The sequence below is a fragment of the Penaeus chinensis genome, chromosome 37 (assembly GCF_019202785.1).
Source record: "Penaeus chinensis breed Huanghai No. 1 chromosome 37, ASM1920278v2, whole genome shotgun sequence".
NCBI lineage: Eukaryota > Metazoa > Arthropoda > Malacostraca > Decapoda > Penaeidae > Penaeus > Penaeus chinensis.
Window position 1 is genome coordinate 20155644 of NC_061855.1, and position 17500 is coordinate 20173143.

At 44.0% G+C, this 17500-nt stretch overlaps 1 protein-coding gene across 1 annotated transcript in view; it reads left to right on the forward strand.

The window, feature by feature from the left end:
- The window catches only part of LOC125045558, a 57055-nt gene extending 41951 nt beyond the window's left edge, over window positions 1–15104 (forward strand). Inside the window, exons 5-14 of the mRNA XM_047642882.1 lie at window positions 8319–8586; window positions 8808–8925; window positions 9138–9326; window positions 10223–10435; window positions 10998–11204; window positions 11382–11530; window positions 11776–11950; window positions 12166–12300; window positions 12413–12576; window positions 12717–15104. Of these exons, the coding sequence (XP_047498838.1) occupies window positions 8319–8586; window positions 8808–8925; window positions 9138–9326; window positions 10223–10435; window positions 10998–11204; window positions 11382–11530; window positions 11776–11950; window positions 12166–12300; window positions 12413–12576; window positions 12717–13617 (2519 nt within the window). The 3' untranslated portion in view covers window positions 13618–15104. The remainder of the gene's footprint in view (window positions 1–8318; window positions 8587–8807; window positions 8926–9137; window positions 9327–10222; window positions 10436–10997; window positions 11205–11381; window positions 11531–11775; window positions 11951–12165; window positions 12301–12412; window positions 12577–12716) is intronic.
- Window positions 15105–17500: the final 2396 nt, after the last annotated feature.

Consider the following 17500-nt stretch of genomic DNA (forward strand, 5'->3'; position numbering starts at 1 on the left):
TTCCGCCCGGCCATCGAGGCGCCCCCCCCCTCTCCCGTCCCTCTCAGTAGTGCCTCGGAGCAACGCGAGTGCCATTGCTACTTCCCCTTACGCTCCCCTCGACGAGGCAGCCGACGGAATGCGCGAGAGGTTCGATATGCTTATTGATCGAGGCACTGGGGAAGCCCTGGCTCGATCTGCCTTTCTCGAGCTGGCACTTTGGCACCTGCCTTCGCACTGCTAATACACGCGGGCCTTTGGTATCGTCGGCCAGTCGGATGTTCGACGTCGGAGAATTACGAAAAGAGAAAATCCTAGTCTCTTTTTTTTTAGTGTGTATGTGTGTGTGTGTGTGTGTGTGTGTGTGTGTGTGTGTGTGTGCGTGTGTGTGTGTGTGTGTGTGTGAGTGTGTGTGTGTGCCATATGTACGTGTGCACGTGTGTGAGTCCTCAATGGTACGACGTGAGTGGCCGTCGTGCTCGGCCCCCTCCCTGCTCGTTCCCTCATCCCCCGAAGCTTGTCCCATTGATCTTGTAATCCCTCCTTAGGATCCGGACAGCCTCTTAGACGTCCCACCTTCCCCAATCCCCGAAGCTATCCTCTTCGCCAAGGACTTCCTTCCTCGTTGCTCTCCGATTTTTCTTCTTTTGCCTTCTTTATTCCCCCTCGCGTCTCGCCCTTTCTGTATGACCCTTATTCACGGAAAGGGGGGAGGGGAGGGAGCAGGCCAGGTCATACGCCGCTCGGATGAGTTCATTCTCCGTTTCATTTCATGAGAGAAGAGGAAGGGGGGGTGGGGGGTGGGGGGCGGGGTATCCTGGGAGACGGAGGCGAAGGCGAAAAGAGGAGGGTGATTACCGTTAGCGACAAGAAGGGGTGGGTGGGGGTGGGGGAGGGGGAAGGGAACATAATTCACATTTCCTTTTGATATAAAATTACATTTGCAATTAAGTCTCATTTACTGTTTTTTTCCTCTGCTGCAGTGTTTCCTTCATTCCCTTTCGCGTGATTATTTACCCTTCTTTCCTTTTTTTCACATTTTTTCATCCCTTCGTTTCTGCCTCTGATCCGTTCTCTCCCCCACATTCCAATGTCCCCTCGTCGGGCGTCTTATCCCTCCTTTCCTCCTTCCTTTATCCCTCTTCCTCATTCCTCCTCACACACAGCCCTCACATACCTCGTCACCGTCTATTGTTGTCTTGCGCTTTCAGTCAATAGCATGCAAGCACACCGTCCATCTCCCCTCTTCTCCCTCCTCCTCCCCTCTCCCTTTTCCACCCTTCCCCTCTAAACAACTGTATACCGTAACTACCCCCCTCCTCCTCCACCCTCCCCCCTCCCCACCTCACCTGGAACGGCTTCTCGAACATTTCATCGCTGTCATGCAGCTCATATCAGAAGGTGAATGCCATCGCCTAATGCAGTTTAACAGTGGCATTTATACTCAGTTTACACACACACAAACACACATACTCATACACATACACATACACATACACATACACATACACATACACATACACATACACATACACATACACATACACATACACATACACATACACATACACACTCACTCACACTCACACACTGTATACATACACTGCATGCATATATATGTGTGGAGACTGCACACTTTCTCCTCCTTTTTCTATCGATCACTCCCATACTCTAGAATAAGCAAAAGAAAGAAAGAACGAAAAAAACAAGAGGAAGCTGTTTTGCATAGTGCCCCCGCGGCGAAAGGTGTCCGTCCATCGCCTCGGACATGTTGCCAAGTCTTAAAGATTTTCCGAATCGAAAACGACCACTTAACGTGACGTGGCCGGAGAAGGTGCCGCCTGAATTGCAGCTTACGGCGGGATTTATCTTCTGTTTGATCAAAAAAGGTGCAGGGGAAGGGGAAGATGGGGGAGGGGAAGAAGTGAGGGGAAGGGGTAGATGGGGGAAAGGGAAGAGCTGAGGGGAAGGGGTAGATGGGGAAGGGGAAGAAGTGAGGGGAAGGGGTAAAAGTGAGGGGAAGGGGTAGATGGGGAAGGGGTAGATGGTGAAGGGGTTAGATGGGAGACGAAAGGAAGAAGGATTGAGAATGGGGAGGGGATACGATAAATAGGGGAAGGGATGGGATTTGTGAGGGGAAGGAATGAGTCGGGAAAGGTGAAGGGTAAGGAAAACGGGGAGAAAGCAAACGTTCGATGGGATTTTCTGATGCAAGTTGCTTTTGACCTTTATTGTGATTGGTGTGATTCTTATCGAGGTTATTAGTGTCCGAATTTAAAACACGTCTGTCCTTTTCAAAGTGATCATTATCGTAAATATTACCATTTTTTACGTTATCATCATCATCATTATCTCCAACTTTGCTTTCACTTATTACAACGGTAATGTCTGAATGTAAAACTTATACTAACAATTTTTCTTTGCCGAAACTTTAAATGTTCCAGACTCTGACTCTGTTTAAAGTCACTTAGAAACTTCAGAAAATGGTTCTTCTATTTATCGAGTGTTAGTCTGAGAAAGAGAGATCTATTCGGATAGTTTTTTCTCTTGGCGCTACTAAATTCCCCAGCGTCAGCGCCTGACGTAATGACCTGTTCATTTAATTCGGCTGAGTGTGTGGCCCAGGATTTAATTTCGTTCGTTTTTTAACTCTCCCAAAAAAAGGGGAAATATTTCACTTTACGCTTAGTCTATCTTCGTGTCGCGGTCTCGAGGGGAAATTTAGCAAATATGTTAAAACAAGATAAAGGGAGAAAAAAAATGAATAACTCAAGTCGGGGTCGCAGCCACGAGTTAGGAGACAGGTCCTGGCACCACGCTGTCTAGGCTCCCTCAAAAAAGGAAGAAGGGGAAGAGGACTGGAGTGGGGGGGGGGGGGGTCGAAGGAAGGTAGGGCGAAAGTAGGGGTAGACGCCAGCTGCGAGATAATGTTACTTGTGATGTATGGGTATATTTTTTTGTCGTCTGCCCTGTCGCGTTCGGGAAACTGGAAGGCGTATGTTCTCAAGAATCTCGTCTAGAAGCATCCGTTGTACATTACGTGACTCCGATTCATAATACAAAATGTAGATGGCGCTGATAACAATGAATTTCCAACGTCAGACTGTGACTCAGTGAGCTTTTAGTGCTTTTGCTGTACGACTCTCATGGGATGTAGATAAACCGGGTTCATTAACCAAATTTTCATCTATCCCGGCTAGTTCCCTCGCAGCTCCTCTTCCTCCTCTCTTCTGCGTCTTGCCTTTTGTGAAAGAAGCGGTTCAGTATCTTCGGGAGCGGGGCTGTTTTAGCGGGAGACACAGCGGGGTCTTCTCATATTACGCACTTTCCGGAATGCCTAGATTTATGTCTTGCTGTGTATTGTTTCTCTCTCAGCGGCACTCTGGAATTTCATCTCAGTGTTTTTTCTTACAACTAGTACAAAAAAATATGTTGTTAATAGCTTATGCGAAAGAAAAAATGAGCGAAGAAAGCTGTGCCATCTTTTGAAACCAGCGTTCGCGACACAATGAATCTGAACAGCTACATCCCAGTCAACATCGAGGCATACATGATGTAGTTATTTTCTCCCTAATTAAACGGGATTAGTTGCGACGCCGACCCTAATTCAGTTGTAGCCATCAGTCCCCGACGCTACAAGGGAGGCGCTCGGAACGGGACGAGGCGAGCGAAACGCAGCGAGAGTCGCGAGGAATAGGCCCGACGAGGTGATTTATGTGGCGAGTTCCCCTCGGCGTCCGTCTCCCCTTGCGCCGAACAGAGGCCCGGCGCTCGTGACTTACACCCGGGTCTATATTAGGTCTAGAAAGACGCCGTTCGCTGGCTCTCGAGACAAACGGCGGGATGGGCCCAGGAGCCGAGAGGCTTATGGGACAGGACGCCTCGTACACCTCCCTCGCCGATGGGAACGAAACCGATATCGCGAATTAATATCCGTGAACTATTCTTCGGTATTTATTGCACAAGTATAGTAAAAACGAACAATAATGTAGAAAACTTACCCTTAAAATATCAGGAATGTGTTTTAATTCAAACATAGTACCGAGGGTTTGATTCGGAGATTATACAGCAAGTGGTCTTGATGTTAAGCAGATGAAGAAAAATCACCCCATTGGGAAACCAATAAGTGAAACTGTCACTTGGCAATCGATCAGGCAGACTTTGTCGGTGAATACCGTAAACACCGAACAAAGCAGGAATTTCAGGAAAGCCGATTTAGAAGAAATGTAACTTGAAAGAGGGAGAAAAACAATAAACCACTATATCCCAATCTCGCTCGAGCCACTCCAGATTGGCTGATGAAGACACCTAATTACTGAACAGAATGCTAGCCTTGATTGGGTGTCACAGACCTATGCGGCGATGCCAACATATTACTTTATTCACTGCTGGAATCATGTTTAATGACAGGGAATGGAGGAAAGCAAGAACAGATTGAGAAAACATGAGCGAGCACGAGGAGTTACCCTCTCAGTCACACTCGTAACAGTAGCTGCTATTTGAAATACAGTAGTTATCCCTGTCAATCTGTTTTCTATGAATAAACATTTACTCTCGCCAGAAGTCATGATATTTCTGTTAGATTTGAAGATTAAATTAATACGAAAATTTGTTGTAAAGAGTAAATCTTGTTTGAAGGATGATAAATGAATTAAGTAATAGGGGGGAGGAGAAAAAAAAGTACTGAGAGGAGAAATTGGAAAATGAAAATACTTTAGGTAGCCAGAGAGAGAGAGAGAGAGAGAGAGAGAGAGAGAGAGAGAGAGAGAGAGAGAGAGAGAGAGAGAGAGAGAGAGCGAGAGAGAGAGAGCGCATTTTGTAGAAAGGGGAAATGTAGAGGGAGCGGAGTTGAGGGATGGGCGGTGAAAGGGAATCGCATAGTATATGAGGGAGAATAGAGGGAGTTCAAATTAAACTTTGAAACAAGCGCTTGGTTTCTGACCCTCCAGAGTTTAGGGTTCCAGAATACTAAACCGGCCGGCTGGTTTAGGATAGAAATTTTCAAACGAAAGAGGAAGAAGATGAAGACAAATGGACGAGAATATGAGAACAGATTACAAATAAGAAGCAGAGAAATGCATGTATGAATAAATAGAAAGGCGAAGAGGAGGAGGGGGGGAGAGCACGAGTACTGCAGCGCGTGGAGGGAGGCAGGGAGGGAGGGAGAGGGAGAGAAAGAGAGGGAGAGGGAGAGTAGGGGGATAACGATCAATGGAAGACCCCCCTGCCCCCCCATCCAACAAGGAAGGACAGGGAGAGGGAAGGTTGTACTACTGTGTAAAGTGTGTTGCTAAGTACCTCGATAAACGTGTGCTTTTGTCTGCACAGAGTTTGGCGTACAGGCTCAAGCAGCAATTACATTTTTTTATTTTACTGTGGAGGAAAGATGGAAGCGATGTCATTTGGCCTTTGTTTCGTTTTTTTCTTTCTTTCCTTCTGCAGTGGGTATTTTCCATTTTCTTTGTCCCACGATTTTCAGTTTCCCCGCCCTTTCTCTCTTCTTTTCTCCCCATTTACTGCTCCCTCGCTTATTCCTGTCTCCCTGTTCTCTGTTTCCCCCCAGCCAGAACAGCTCGCAGCCTCCGTTCCATTATTCAGAGGCACAAAAAGAGAGAGAAATGCAATTTCCAGTTCCGTGATTAATCGAAATATTGACTGCGAGATGAAGCTGCAAATCACAGAACACTACGGGAGAACCGTTTTTTGTATTCTATTGTTTATTTATGTATTAGTTTATAGTTTTAATTTCCAGTTGTTAATTAGCTTTTTGCTACGTTGAAGAACAACAAAGAGTAAAAGGAAGTGGACATGACGAAGTTTTGTGTCAACAGTCACGGCAGGTAGGGCACTGGTACCTTAGGCCACTTTACCAGGCAAAGCCACTTCCGATACCAATTTCCACCGGTTATTGGCCAATACTGTGAATGATTGGCCCATCAGAGCCCCACCTGGCTTCAACACTTTGATTTCTTATTGGCTAAATCCGGTCGAGGAATCGCCAATGGCGGGCCAAGTACCTCAGACTGCATTGCGATGAATGCCTTTATACTGCGGGACGTCCGGACCTCTCTGCCGCTGTCTGCTGCTGCCTCTGCTGAGGTGCTGCAGCAGCGTGCGGAGGCTGGCGGTGGCGATGATGGACTAGCGTCGCTTGGGCTGCTTCTACGACCGCCGCTGTAAGCTCTTTACGAGTTCCAAAGCTCCCGTTATAGGAGCCCCCCTGCGTTCTGTTCTCAGATTCATGGTTTGTGCCATCGGTTCTCTCACCTTTGAAAACCGAGAATATTCCCGAGAAAGTTGAAGGAAAATTCCAGATTTACGCAAGTGCGACCAAGGCTTTAGAACTTCCAAAGTTATCGTTTCGTTTTTTTTTTCTTTGGGTTTGCTTTGGGTCGTTACCTGCTGCTCGTGCAAATTAAGATATTAGTTCTCGTAATCAGAATTTTAGAAAGTATCATTTAGTAAAGCAGCATTAATAATCCGACATCAAAAAATGATTTAAGATAAAGAGGTAGGTGAACGAGTGAAGACCAGGAACTTACAAAAAAAAAAATTAGTAAGGAATTGTGGAAATGCTACAAACTACGTATAATAAAAAGTGGAATGTACTAATTTACTCCACAGTTCCCTTTATAGCACCGAAATGAAGGAACTTCTCTCCTCATGCGTATGACTGCCTCGCCTTCCGCAAACTCCGCGGATCGTCTTCAGCCGCGAGAGGCCCAAGGTGAAGAGCCAAGGCCAAAGGAGGTCGGTTTACCCGCTCCTCGATCAGCCTCGAGTCTTGTGTTTACTGACGCTGACTCAACCTTAATGACCAAATAACCTGCAGGAGGAGGTTGACTTTGAAGAACTTGATTGGTTCGTAATGACTTTGTCTTTATGCGCTGAGTGAACCCAAAATAGAATTTTATGTTTGGCTGACGTGACGGATAAGAGGAAGTTGGGTTTGCCTTACCGGAGCTACAGCCTCGGAATCCCCAAATTAAGTGTTGGGACGAACCGCGTGCGAGCGGAGGACACCTTTGCCAACGCCAAGGAAAGGACTTATTTTTCTTCCTCCTTCTCCTCCCCTCTTTCTTCGTTCTCTCCCTTGCCTCTGCGTCTTCTTTGGCCGGAATCATCCGAGGTTCGTGCAAGCTTGGTAATTTACGCACACACGGGCGCTCCTTGCAAGGCTTTTCCTTTGCAAGTGAGGAAGGCAAACACCCTGCCCTCCCCGTCACCACCACCCCCTCCCCTCCCTCCTGCCAAGGCTTAGCCCCTGGTATTGGTCTTCACGTGTGGATAGAAAGTCTTAACCCACCTTATCCTTCCGCTTTCCTTGACCCTCTTGTCCAAAGGATCCTTTTCCAGCCGGAGACGCTAGGAAAAGTCCGGAAATCCTTTCACCGTCGCTTGAATATTAGCTCGAAAATCTTCCTTCTACGTGCGAGTAGAGAATAAAGAAGAAGAAAAAGAATAAATCGGCATGCGTCATATCTCAATGTGAACTCTCAATTAACGGTAATATTTGTTATTAGATCGGTGAAATTAATGCCTGGGATGCTCGGGAAAAGAAGTATGCGTGCGAAGCTCTCATTAAGCTCGTTTCCCAGGCGAAGGAAACAAGATAGTGAAGGCAACCAAACAAATATTTGCTCCACATTTACACTATTTCATTTATTTTCATATTTAAGTTAGTTTATTTTTTATATTGATAATTATTTAATTAATTTGTTATTAAATTATTCCGTCTTTTATTTTGTCTCTTCATATTTGTTTTTGTAATTTAAATTATTTTAGTTACGTTTTTCGAAAATCGTAGACCAATGCCTGGTTTCGCATAAAGGGAGGCAGGGGGAGCCAACGCGTCTATCGTATTACGCCTGGATTGATGATTAGCAATTGCCACAAATGATTACGGGTTGTTATTACTGGTTATTGAGGTGTCGTGTCAGCAACCCTGTTATTACCAGTAAATACCTGGGGTGAGAGAGCGGGAGGCGGCAATATTTACCCTGTTAACTTTGTTTACTTAGGTTGTTTACTGGGTTTCTCTATGAGGGTACGTGTTATTGTTTACCTTTTTTTTCCGGAAAAATGCTACATCACCGTTGATATTTATGACTGCAAGGAACATGGGATTGTTGTACAGCATAATGCGTGTGTGAGTGAAGAAAAAAACACTCTTATAAGCCATTCCCTTGTTATTAAAATATTTCTTCTCATTTCCCACTTTTTCCCTGCACTTCCCTCGCCCTCTTAACTAGAGAGGACATTTGGATTTCCTCTTTGTTTTCATGAGGGTTTTCTAATTCTCGTCCCCGCCGTTAACATTCGCCCTCCTTCCCCCGCAGCGGAGATCTGGCGCACGGACCTGGACTTCCTGGTGCCGCACAACGACCGCCTGGCCGTGCTGGGCGCCAACGTGACGGTCAGCCCGCGCACGCCGCCGCCGCCCACGCCCGCCACGGAGTCCTCGCGCCCCATCGTCACCGTCGAGGAGGCGCTACCCAAGGCGCTCCCGGAGGAGGCCTTCGCCCGCCTGCCGGAGGACGGCGAGTGGGAGCCCGTCTCGCCCGAGCTGCTCAACTATGCCGTCGCTCTGCTGGTCTTCGCCATCAGGTGAGTGCACACACACACACACACACACACACACACACACACACACACACACACACACACACACACACACACACATATATATATATATATATATATATATAAGTAAAAATGCATGTAAATAAACAAAACAAAAACAAATCAAACTATATCAAAGAAAAGAGAAATCTACACTTTCCTTTTTGCCTGACCATCGGTCTCACCCTTCCCCCTTCTCCCTTCAGGTACCCGTCGGTGTTCTGGCACACTAACAAGGCTTTTGGCATCCTGTTCTCCCTTCAGCTGGTGGTTAACGGCGTGCACACCATTATCACCCTTACGGCCTTCAACATCCTATACAAGGTAAGTGTCGTGTTTACGGATTTCTTCTCCTGGACAACTATTTTAATTCAAGAAATATATGAAACTTACATGTCTTCTTGCTACAGTAAAACGAGTGAAGAAAAAAAGCAGGAAATCAAATAACTCTAAAGAATACACTTATTATTTCCTTCCTCCTCAGAACTATAGAAATTAGTTTTAGCTATCGACTAACTTTCCCCTTCGTCCCAAAGCTCCATGTCTGCGGACCCGAGAAGGAGCTCCACGGCGCCGAGAGCTTCCTGCTCAACCTGCCTGCCACCGTCGGCCTCATGCTGGTGGCTGTCATGGTGGTCACGGTGTCCTCCTCCGCCATCTACTTCTACGGCTACCAGAAGTTCAACAGCTTCTTGATCAAGAGCAAGCAGCGATTCCACATCACGGTGAGTTTCTCTTCCCTTTCTCTCTCTCTCTCTCTCTCTCTCTCTCTCTCTCTCTCTCTCTTTCTCTCTCTCTCTCTCTCTCTCTCTCTCTCTCTCTCTCTCTCTCTCTTTCTCTCTTTCTCTCTGTTTCGATTTCCCTTAAGGTTCATTTTGTTTTTTCTTGGGTTTCGTTTTAGGCTTTACTGGGGTTTATTGGGTTTCCTTTAGGTTTCTTTAGGTTTCATTTGAGGTTCCTCTAAGATCCCGCGAAACGGCACAAAAGACTTCCCCGTCCTTTATGCCTAGCATATTCGTCTAGTTTTTATCTTGTGTTTTCTCTCCACACCATCTCGCATATTTATTTTTCTTCTCTGATATTCTTTCTTTTCTTCTTTTTCTTGTATTTTTTTCCGCTTCTTCCTTTTATCTTCCTTCGTCCACATTTACTTGATGGAAAATAACGTCTGTGTTTCCATTTAATGAACAAATAGGGATTTTTTCTCACTTCGTTTAGGGTTACTAACTGTTACCTCGCTTAATCACGTAATCAGGTAATATTGATTATAGGTTGGGCTACCTGCGTTTTTTCCCAATTTTCTCACCTTTTCCCGTCGTATTTGTCAAGGGAAAAAATGGTACCCTTCATTTAGGACTAGATGGTAGAGGTCAGCCGTCATGCTGGAAAAAAAGGTGTTATTGGTGTTATAATGATATTTATTGAAAATGGCATGTGGCAGTATCAATGATAATGATGAAGAACGTACTAATGACATTGGCAATTAACAATGAATTTGATAATTCACAGCCATAACAGTATCAAGCATAATTCCAATGCTAATGACGGGAACATAACCGTACCATTGTGTATATCAGCATGGTATACATAACACAAGCTAATCGTTCATCTACGCCCACAGTACGACAACGAGCCTACGCAGATCCGCCCGTACGCCCCACACTGCGCCGCCCTCGTGGTCCTGGTCGCCCTCGGTCTGTCCCACGGGCCGCTCCTGTGGGACCTCTCCCTCGTGTACAGGGGCTCCCTCGACGCCGTGGTCATGGCGGCCGTCATCGGAACCATCGTCCATCTGTTTCTGTGGATCGTTCTGTGGCTGCTGCTCACTGTCAAGGTAAGCGCTATGCTTGCGTTTGGTGAGGCAAAGCTACTGAGGTGGTATGGAGAGGTGTATGATATCACACCCCTCTGTGCTGATGTAGATCGTGGAATATGATTTGACCGTAGTTTATATCATGTCAAATGATTTAATGCTCGCTTCGATGTATCGTAAATGCGGAAAGTTATTGATTAACGTGGAACATAATTTAGTTTATATCCTGTAGAGTAATTTAATGCTCGATATATTGTAAATGTTGCACTAAATTAGGCAACAGAAAATATTAATTAACCTTATGTACATTGGCTGATATATATGCATATGTGTGTGTGTTCGTGTGTGTACATTATGTACATGTATACATATACATACACATACACACGCACACACACGCACACACACACACACACACACACACACACACACACACACACACACACACACACATACATACATACATACATACATATAAACATACTGATTAATTTACAGATATCAAAAAGTGGCATCCGCTTACCTCAAAAGTAAAAGAAATCTCTAAAGCAATTTGTTAACCGTTTACTCTTTATCCACACAGTCCAAGTGGGAGTTCAAGTTGCGCGTGACGGTCGCCCGCGCGTGCGTAGCCTCCGCTCGCTCCATCAAGCTCGTGAACGACGTCGAGCTGATATCCAACGACCAACAGAGCCACGCCCACACGCCTCTCCTGGTCGTGGGCGCCGGGAAAGCCTATGCCATCACGGATGCCACGCCCAAAAAGAGCATCATGAGTGTTGTTCAGAAGGTGAGATATCTTTAGATACATACTTTCATATAGATAGATAGATAGATATACACATTCATTTCCATGGTTTTATTTTGTTAAGGATCCGTCGACACATATCAGATATTAGAACTGGTCCTTTGAAGTCGAACTCTAACTTGATTACTGAGGTTTAACCAGCCCTGTCCATCCATCCAGACTCATCAGGACAAGCGGGCTCGAGGCCACCAGGAGGAGATCTACTGGCTGAGGCCCACGCAGTCCGCGCGCTCCCCCGCCCCCGGCAAGAGCCTGTCACCGCGGGCCAAGGTCACCTTCGACGAGGCTGGGATCATGACGTCACCAAGGTCAGTTGGAACGCATCTGTCTTAGATTTCCTTCTCATTCTGAATTCCGGTTCGATTAATGAATCTTCTAAAATAAACATAGAGTACCTTCTAAAACAATCCACTTCCATTCGGACAGTTAAATCAACCCTCTCCATACAAGAAAGCTAAAACAACATAGCTTCAAAACCAACCACCGTCCCCCTGGAAAGCTAATCCATCCCCTCCCAACATGGACAGTTATTTAAACAACCTTTCTCCCACAGGAAAGCGCGGGCCAACAGGTCGCCAAAGCCACAGAAGTCGACGTACCGCCGCGCCTCCACGCTGTCGGAGTCGGAGGATGAGGCTGGCGACTACGCGCTGCTGAGGGAGGGGCCGGAGAACACGACTCAGCAGGCGGCCCAGGAGGAAGACCCGAGATACGTTGACCGGCAACAGGTTAGTACAGGGGGCAGACCAGTAGGCTTCACTTTTATCGCCTCGTGATGCGATATAAGTAGTGCCTAATGTTTTTTTTACATTCCTAAATGTATATTAAGTGCAAGTGCAAGTAGAAGTTGTTTTAGGTCGTTTGTGAACTTTCTGCCATTAAAAGTCAATATTGATATATTTAACTAGATGTATAGATGTATAACAATCTCTTATTTCTGCAGATCTTAGCCTACCGCCGCGCCATGGAGGAGCGCCTGTCCTCGCAGCCCTCGCATGTTTCCACGGTGCCAGATTATGAGGACGCTGATCACCTGCAGATGCGCAGCCCACACGCCCTGCATCAGCTAGACACGCAGGTGCGCTGAGTTTACATTTGATTTCTTACTAACTTTAAAACTTGTTTTTGTATACACACAATTGTGATCCATTTGAAAGCGAACAGCTAGTATATTTTTATGTATTTTCCAGGGTCCCCTCACGCCACGCAGCACAAGGAGCAATGACTCAGGGATGGTGCAGGAGGAACGGTCTCAGCGCAGCGACTCAGTCTCCACCTCCTCCTCCAACACTCCGCCGGAGAACTCAGAGGAGTCGGGAGTGCACTCCGGGGCCACTGACTTGATGAGGAACAGGTGAGATTGGTGTCATTCACTAGGGAATCAAAATTTGTTTCTTGGGCATTTTAGGTCTTGTAGTGCATTTGGTGAATCATAAACTGCTCTTAAAATGATAAATACAATATTTTACTAATTTTATTATCGTTATGCCCCAGGTCTAACAGCGTGGACGACTTAACGCAGCTCCCACCCGACCCCAACCAAGTGCTGACCCCACCGAAGGCCATGTCCATGCAGCGGCCGCCGCTTAGCTCCTCCCCGGGCAGTCCTTACGGATACACAACCGGTGGCCTGCTGTCCGCGGCCGGCACAGTGTCGCCCGTGCCGAGCTCCGTCTTGTACCCTGCTGCAGAGGCCACCGTTGTCATTCGCAGGCAGAGGAACCTGACGCAGGAGATCAAGCCCCCCGTCGACCCGATCTATGGAACCCGATCTCTGACGTCGTTCACAGACCAACAGCAGGAGTCGAAGAAGAAGAACAACGAGGACTTGTTAGCGGAGGCTCAGAACAACTTCAACAGCAGCCAGTCGACGGGATCCAGCGGTTACCAGAGCGGGAGTGCTAACGCCAGCAGCGCCAGCAACAGTTCCAGCAACTCGCCCATCCCCGCCCATCCCGCTTCGGCCTTCTCCCCGGGACAGCCCATCTACGGCCAGAGAACCCACAACGGTTACGCGCCCAACCCAATCATCCGCTCCAGCTCTCGAGTGAGCGCCCACAGCACCCAGGGCATCTACGGGCGCACGACCCCTGGACCGCACTCGCCCCACAGATTGCCCCAGGCCCCCCAGATCCCGCTGCCGCCCATCCCCCAGGGCGCCATGCCAGTGGGAGTTCCCCAACAGAGCTCTATGCAGGATATATACGGTCGGACCAACACCCAGAAGCTGTACGGCCACTTGGGGGATTCTAACAGCATCTACGGCCCCAACATGGTGAGAAATCCTGTCGGGCGGTCGGTAAGCCTCAGAGTCTCGTCAGGAGCTGGGCCCAGATTTAGCTCTGGCAGTTTTCGGCACGTTCCTCGCGAGTCCGAGTACAATACCAACGTGTAGGAATCCCATGTAAAGCTGTATAGGACTTAAACCGTGTGAAAGTACAAGTATGAAAAGTGGTGACACCATTCTCGCAATTATCATAGAATCTCCAAGGATAATGACCAGAGCCGTCCATAAAACCTGGTGAACTCTGACTCGAGACACGAAAATCCAACACTTGGAAAGAGTGAAAGGAAAGTCAAGTTATTATCACTTTTTCATCAGTTTGATTGGGTTTAACAGGTGCTGAAGGATGCTGTTACTCGCGCTGTCTTGTACTATGTAGATATAATGTGTTGCACATATCAGAACCGACAACATTGTAAAGTACTTGTTCGTGTAAGTATGGGAACTGTGTCGTTCGAGTGTATCACTGCCTTGTGTATCAAACCCTTTGAATATTTCTCTATATTAGTGGGTGTATATAAATGTAACATTGGTGTTCAAGTTGCATAGAATTTAAAGAAAAGTAGTTGATTATTACTTGAAAACACCAAAACGAAGCTGCTCAATGATGTGTTCCTTTTAAAAAAAGTATCCAACACATTTTGTTTGTATTCGTAACAGATTAAAACTCAGATGGTGAATGAACATTAGTGGAATATATAAGGTATCATTCCTTGATTATTTATGTACTTTACATCTCATTCTAGTTTACTTTAGTTTTCATAAATGGCAAAAGGAGAGAAAAAATGTATTGCTCTATAAACATTTCTTTTAAAGAAATTGCCATTCTTTTCAGTCACATTTTTCAAACAACATATAATATAGGGATGTAGGAATCTGGTTAGCCTATGGTTGTATTTATCCATTATATTTTTTGTAGACCAAAGAAGGAAATAAGTCGATAGATAAACCCTCTATGTGCATATTGTATTGCAGATCGTGTATATAGGTATATTTGTAAATAGGGAATCCTTAGAATGCCTAGATGCCAACTTAAAATGGTATCAGGGGGCCAATTATTTCATAGGTTAGGACTGATCTGGGCAGTGACAGATTCAGCAGGTTTTTGGCCCTTGATCAGAAGATAAATGAGCGGTAGATGATAAATGAGCCAAATAGGTATGTGGTACGTATAAAAATACTTAAATATTCGCTGCTATTTCGATTAGTCATGCAATAAATTCTAGGCAATGTCTTACATTGATCTCAATTTTGCAAGTGTGCTAGTGTGCCAAATTTATTATCGGATATAGGCCTGTGTGAAAAAAACCAAAGGTACTGACTTAGAATTAGGATAGAAAATCCTTTGTCTTTAAAAAAATATGAATCTAAAGTTGATTCTACTATTGATACTTACTCGGAATTTCAGAATATGTAAAAGTTCTGCTGTGGGCTATATTACTGATGGTCTTTTTTGGGGATGTGAGTCACAGTATTATGGAATATATATGTATATAGAATATTTTACATACACTTGGCTACATACACATGTGCCATTCATTCACTCATTCATTTTTTTCATCCACACACACACACACACACACACACACACACACACACACACACACACACACACACACACACACACACACACACACACACACACACACACACACACACACACGCACGCACACTCACACTCACACACACACACACACACACACACACACACACACACACACACACACACACACACACACACACACATATTATCTTTATTATCATCATTCTATTGTTATTGATGAAGATGTAAATGCTCTTTTACAAGCAAGCATTTTGGAAAATACGAATACTTGTTTTCCAGTTTTTTCTCAGAACTTTCGATATAGTATTGCCTTGATGTGTATTATTTCCAGAAGTCTCCATTTTTATAAAAGGCAGTCACTTATAAAATTTAGATAGAATTTCTACTTCGATGTTTCCATATCAGCGCTTGTGGTCTTGAACGAGCATTACTTACAAGATTCTTAAGATGTAAGAATTAAAAATTCCTCGATTATCTCATAATTTCGAAACTTGTACGCTTTAGAATTTTTCTTGTGAAAAATGAATGTGCTCTATTTCGGGAGCAAAATTCTTAAGAAAACTGGTCATATTCCTTTGTACAAAAATGGAATAATTCCCTCTCTGTATGTACATGTTGTACTGTTCATCGTACGGTAATGCATGCTTAGAAGACAGTGAACAAAGTCTTATACTTCCTCATGTTCACTTCTTATAGGTTTAAAGACGATCACAGATTCTTGTGTTGATTTCTTGTTGCATAGTTACGGTGAGAGCCAAAAAGTTCCCTTGTGAGCTGGTGTGTACATTTCCTTTCTAATTCTTAAGTGATGGAATTGGACGAAGAATTATTTTTTTATAATTATGTATAAAAAAATTGGAAAAAAAAGTCAAATTTCCAAATAATATGTATATGTGCCTGTTTACCCGAGGCTACGGAAGTCACGCCTCGGTTATCTTTGTTATAATTTTGCATTGTTTTATATAAAAGAATGTCTATCGGTAAGTTGTTTTTCCATTACTAATGGCATTGTACTTGTATATAATAAAGATGACTATAGCTTTCTTCTTTCATTTGTACACTTCATATTTCCTGCAATTCTTTTTTTTTCACACTTAAATACTTACATTTTTTATTTACTTACAAATTTTAGTGAATTAGAATTCTTTAATGCACATTTACATCTTAATAATGAAAGAACATTTTTTGTTGCGAAGATAAATCAAAGTAGACTTTTTTTTAGCAGAGAAACGCAGAAGCCAAGTAAAATTAAAATAAAGCGATAAAAGGAATGTCCTAACACTAGACGTTTCTCAATGTAGATAAACGTGTCTCAATATATATAAATTGCCATCGCACGCACACACAGCTTCTTGCTCAGAATTGGAAAGCATAAGGGTAATCAAATTACGTTTTCCATTTTTCCTGTTTAATCTATACGGTTATTTTACAGTTTGGTTGGTTTACATATACACGATATATTTGTGCTCGGCAAGTAATATTGGGTGAATGACATTAAATTCATTATAAAGGCTTCCAGTTTCTTTACATTATTAAAAACTATCAGATTTCTTATCACAATGAAGAACTGATTCAATGCGGCTGATGAATTTAGTTGAGACGATACCCAAAAAAAAAAAAAAAATGCCTAGCGCCTAAATAATTCCATGATCACTGAACACTCGTCTCTACACAAAAAAAGTAAAAAAAAAAAAAAAAAAGGAAAAAAAAAACAAAGAAATATATAACAGATATAACCCCATCAAATTCTTAAAACAGAATTGAAAACAGGAAAATGGACACAAGGAAATCATTGCCAAGGTATTTAAATTGCAGCTGAACATAGCAACAGCTCTGGAGACTTGAGGCAAGTTAACTGACTCTTTACTGCCAGCATAGAGAAAAGGTGAAGGGCGGAAAATGCTAGAAAGGTTACATGAATCTACTGCTAGGGTTAAATGAAGTGAAATAAGATATTCTTCATGGTACCAGCCATAAAAAAGGTAATATGTTAAATAATAATACTAAAAAAAAAACAACCTTTCATATTCATAACTGTGAAATGACAAAGCGGAATTCAGTTCTTGGATGAAATGAAAAGATACTCAACCGAGATGGAAAATCATATACACAAAAAGACTGACAACGAAGAGAAGGATAAAAAGAAAAAAGAAAATCAAAACCGTAGGAGGTATCGTTTACTATATTTTACGACATAAATCAGATATATAAATAAAGAAGCTTTTGATACAGACAATAACTTACATGCATAACGCGAGCGAGGAAACGCAATAACAATACAATCTAGTGACTGCAATAAACATTGTTTAAAAAATAACAACCAAGGAATGGAAATATAACTTACTATACTAAAAACGTATAGCTATCATTATCATTAAAACATACAAACGATATTTAAACTTGGCATCGAAACTCATACAGACAAATGAA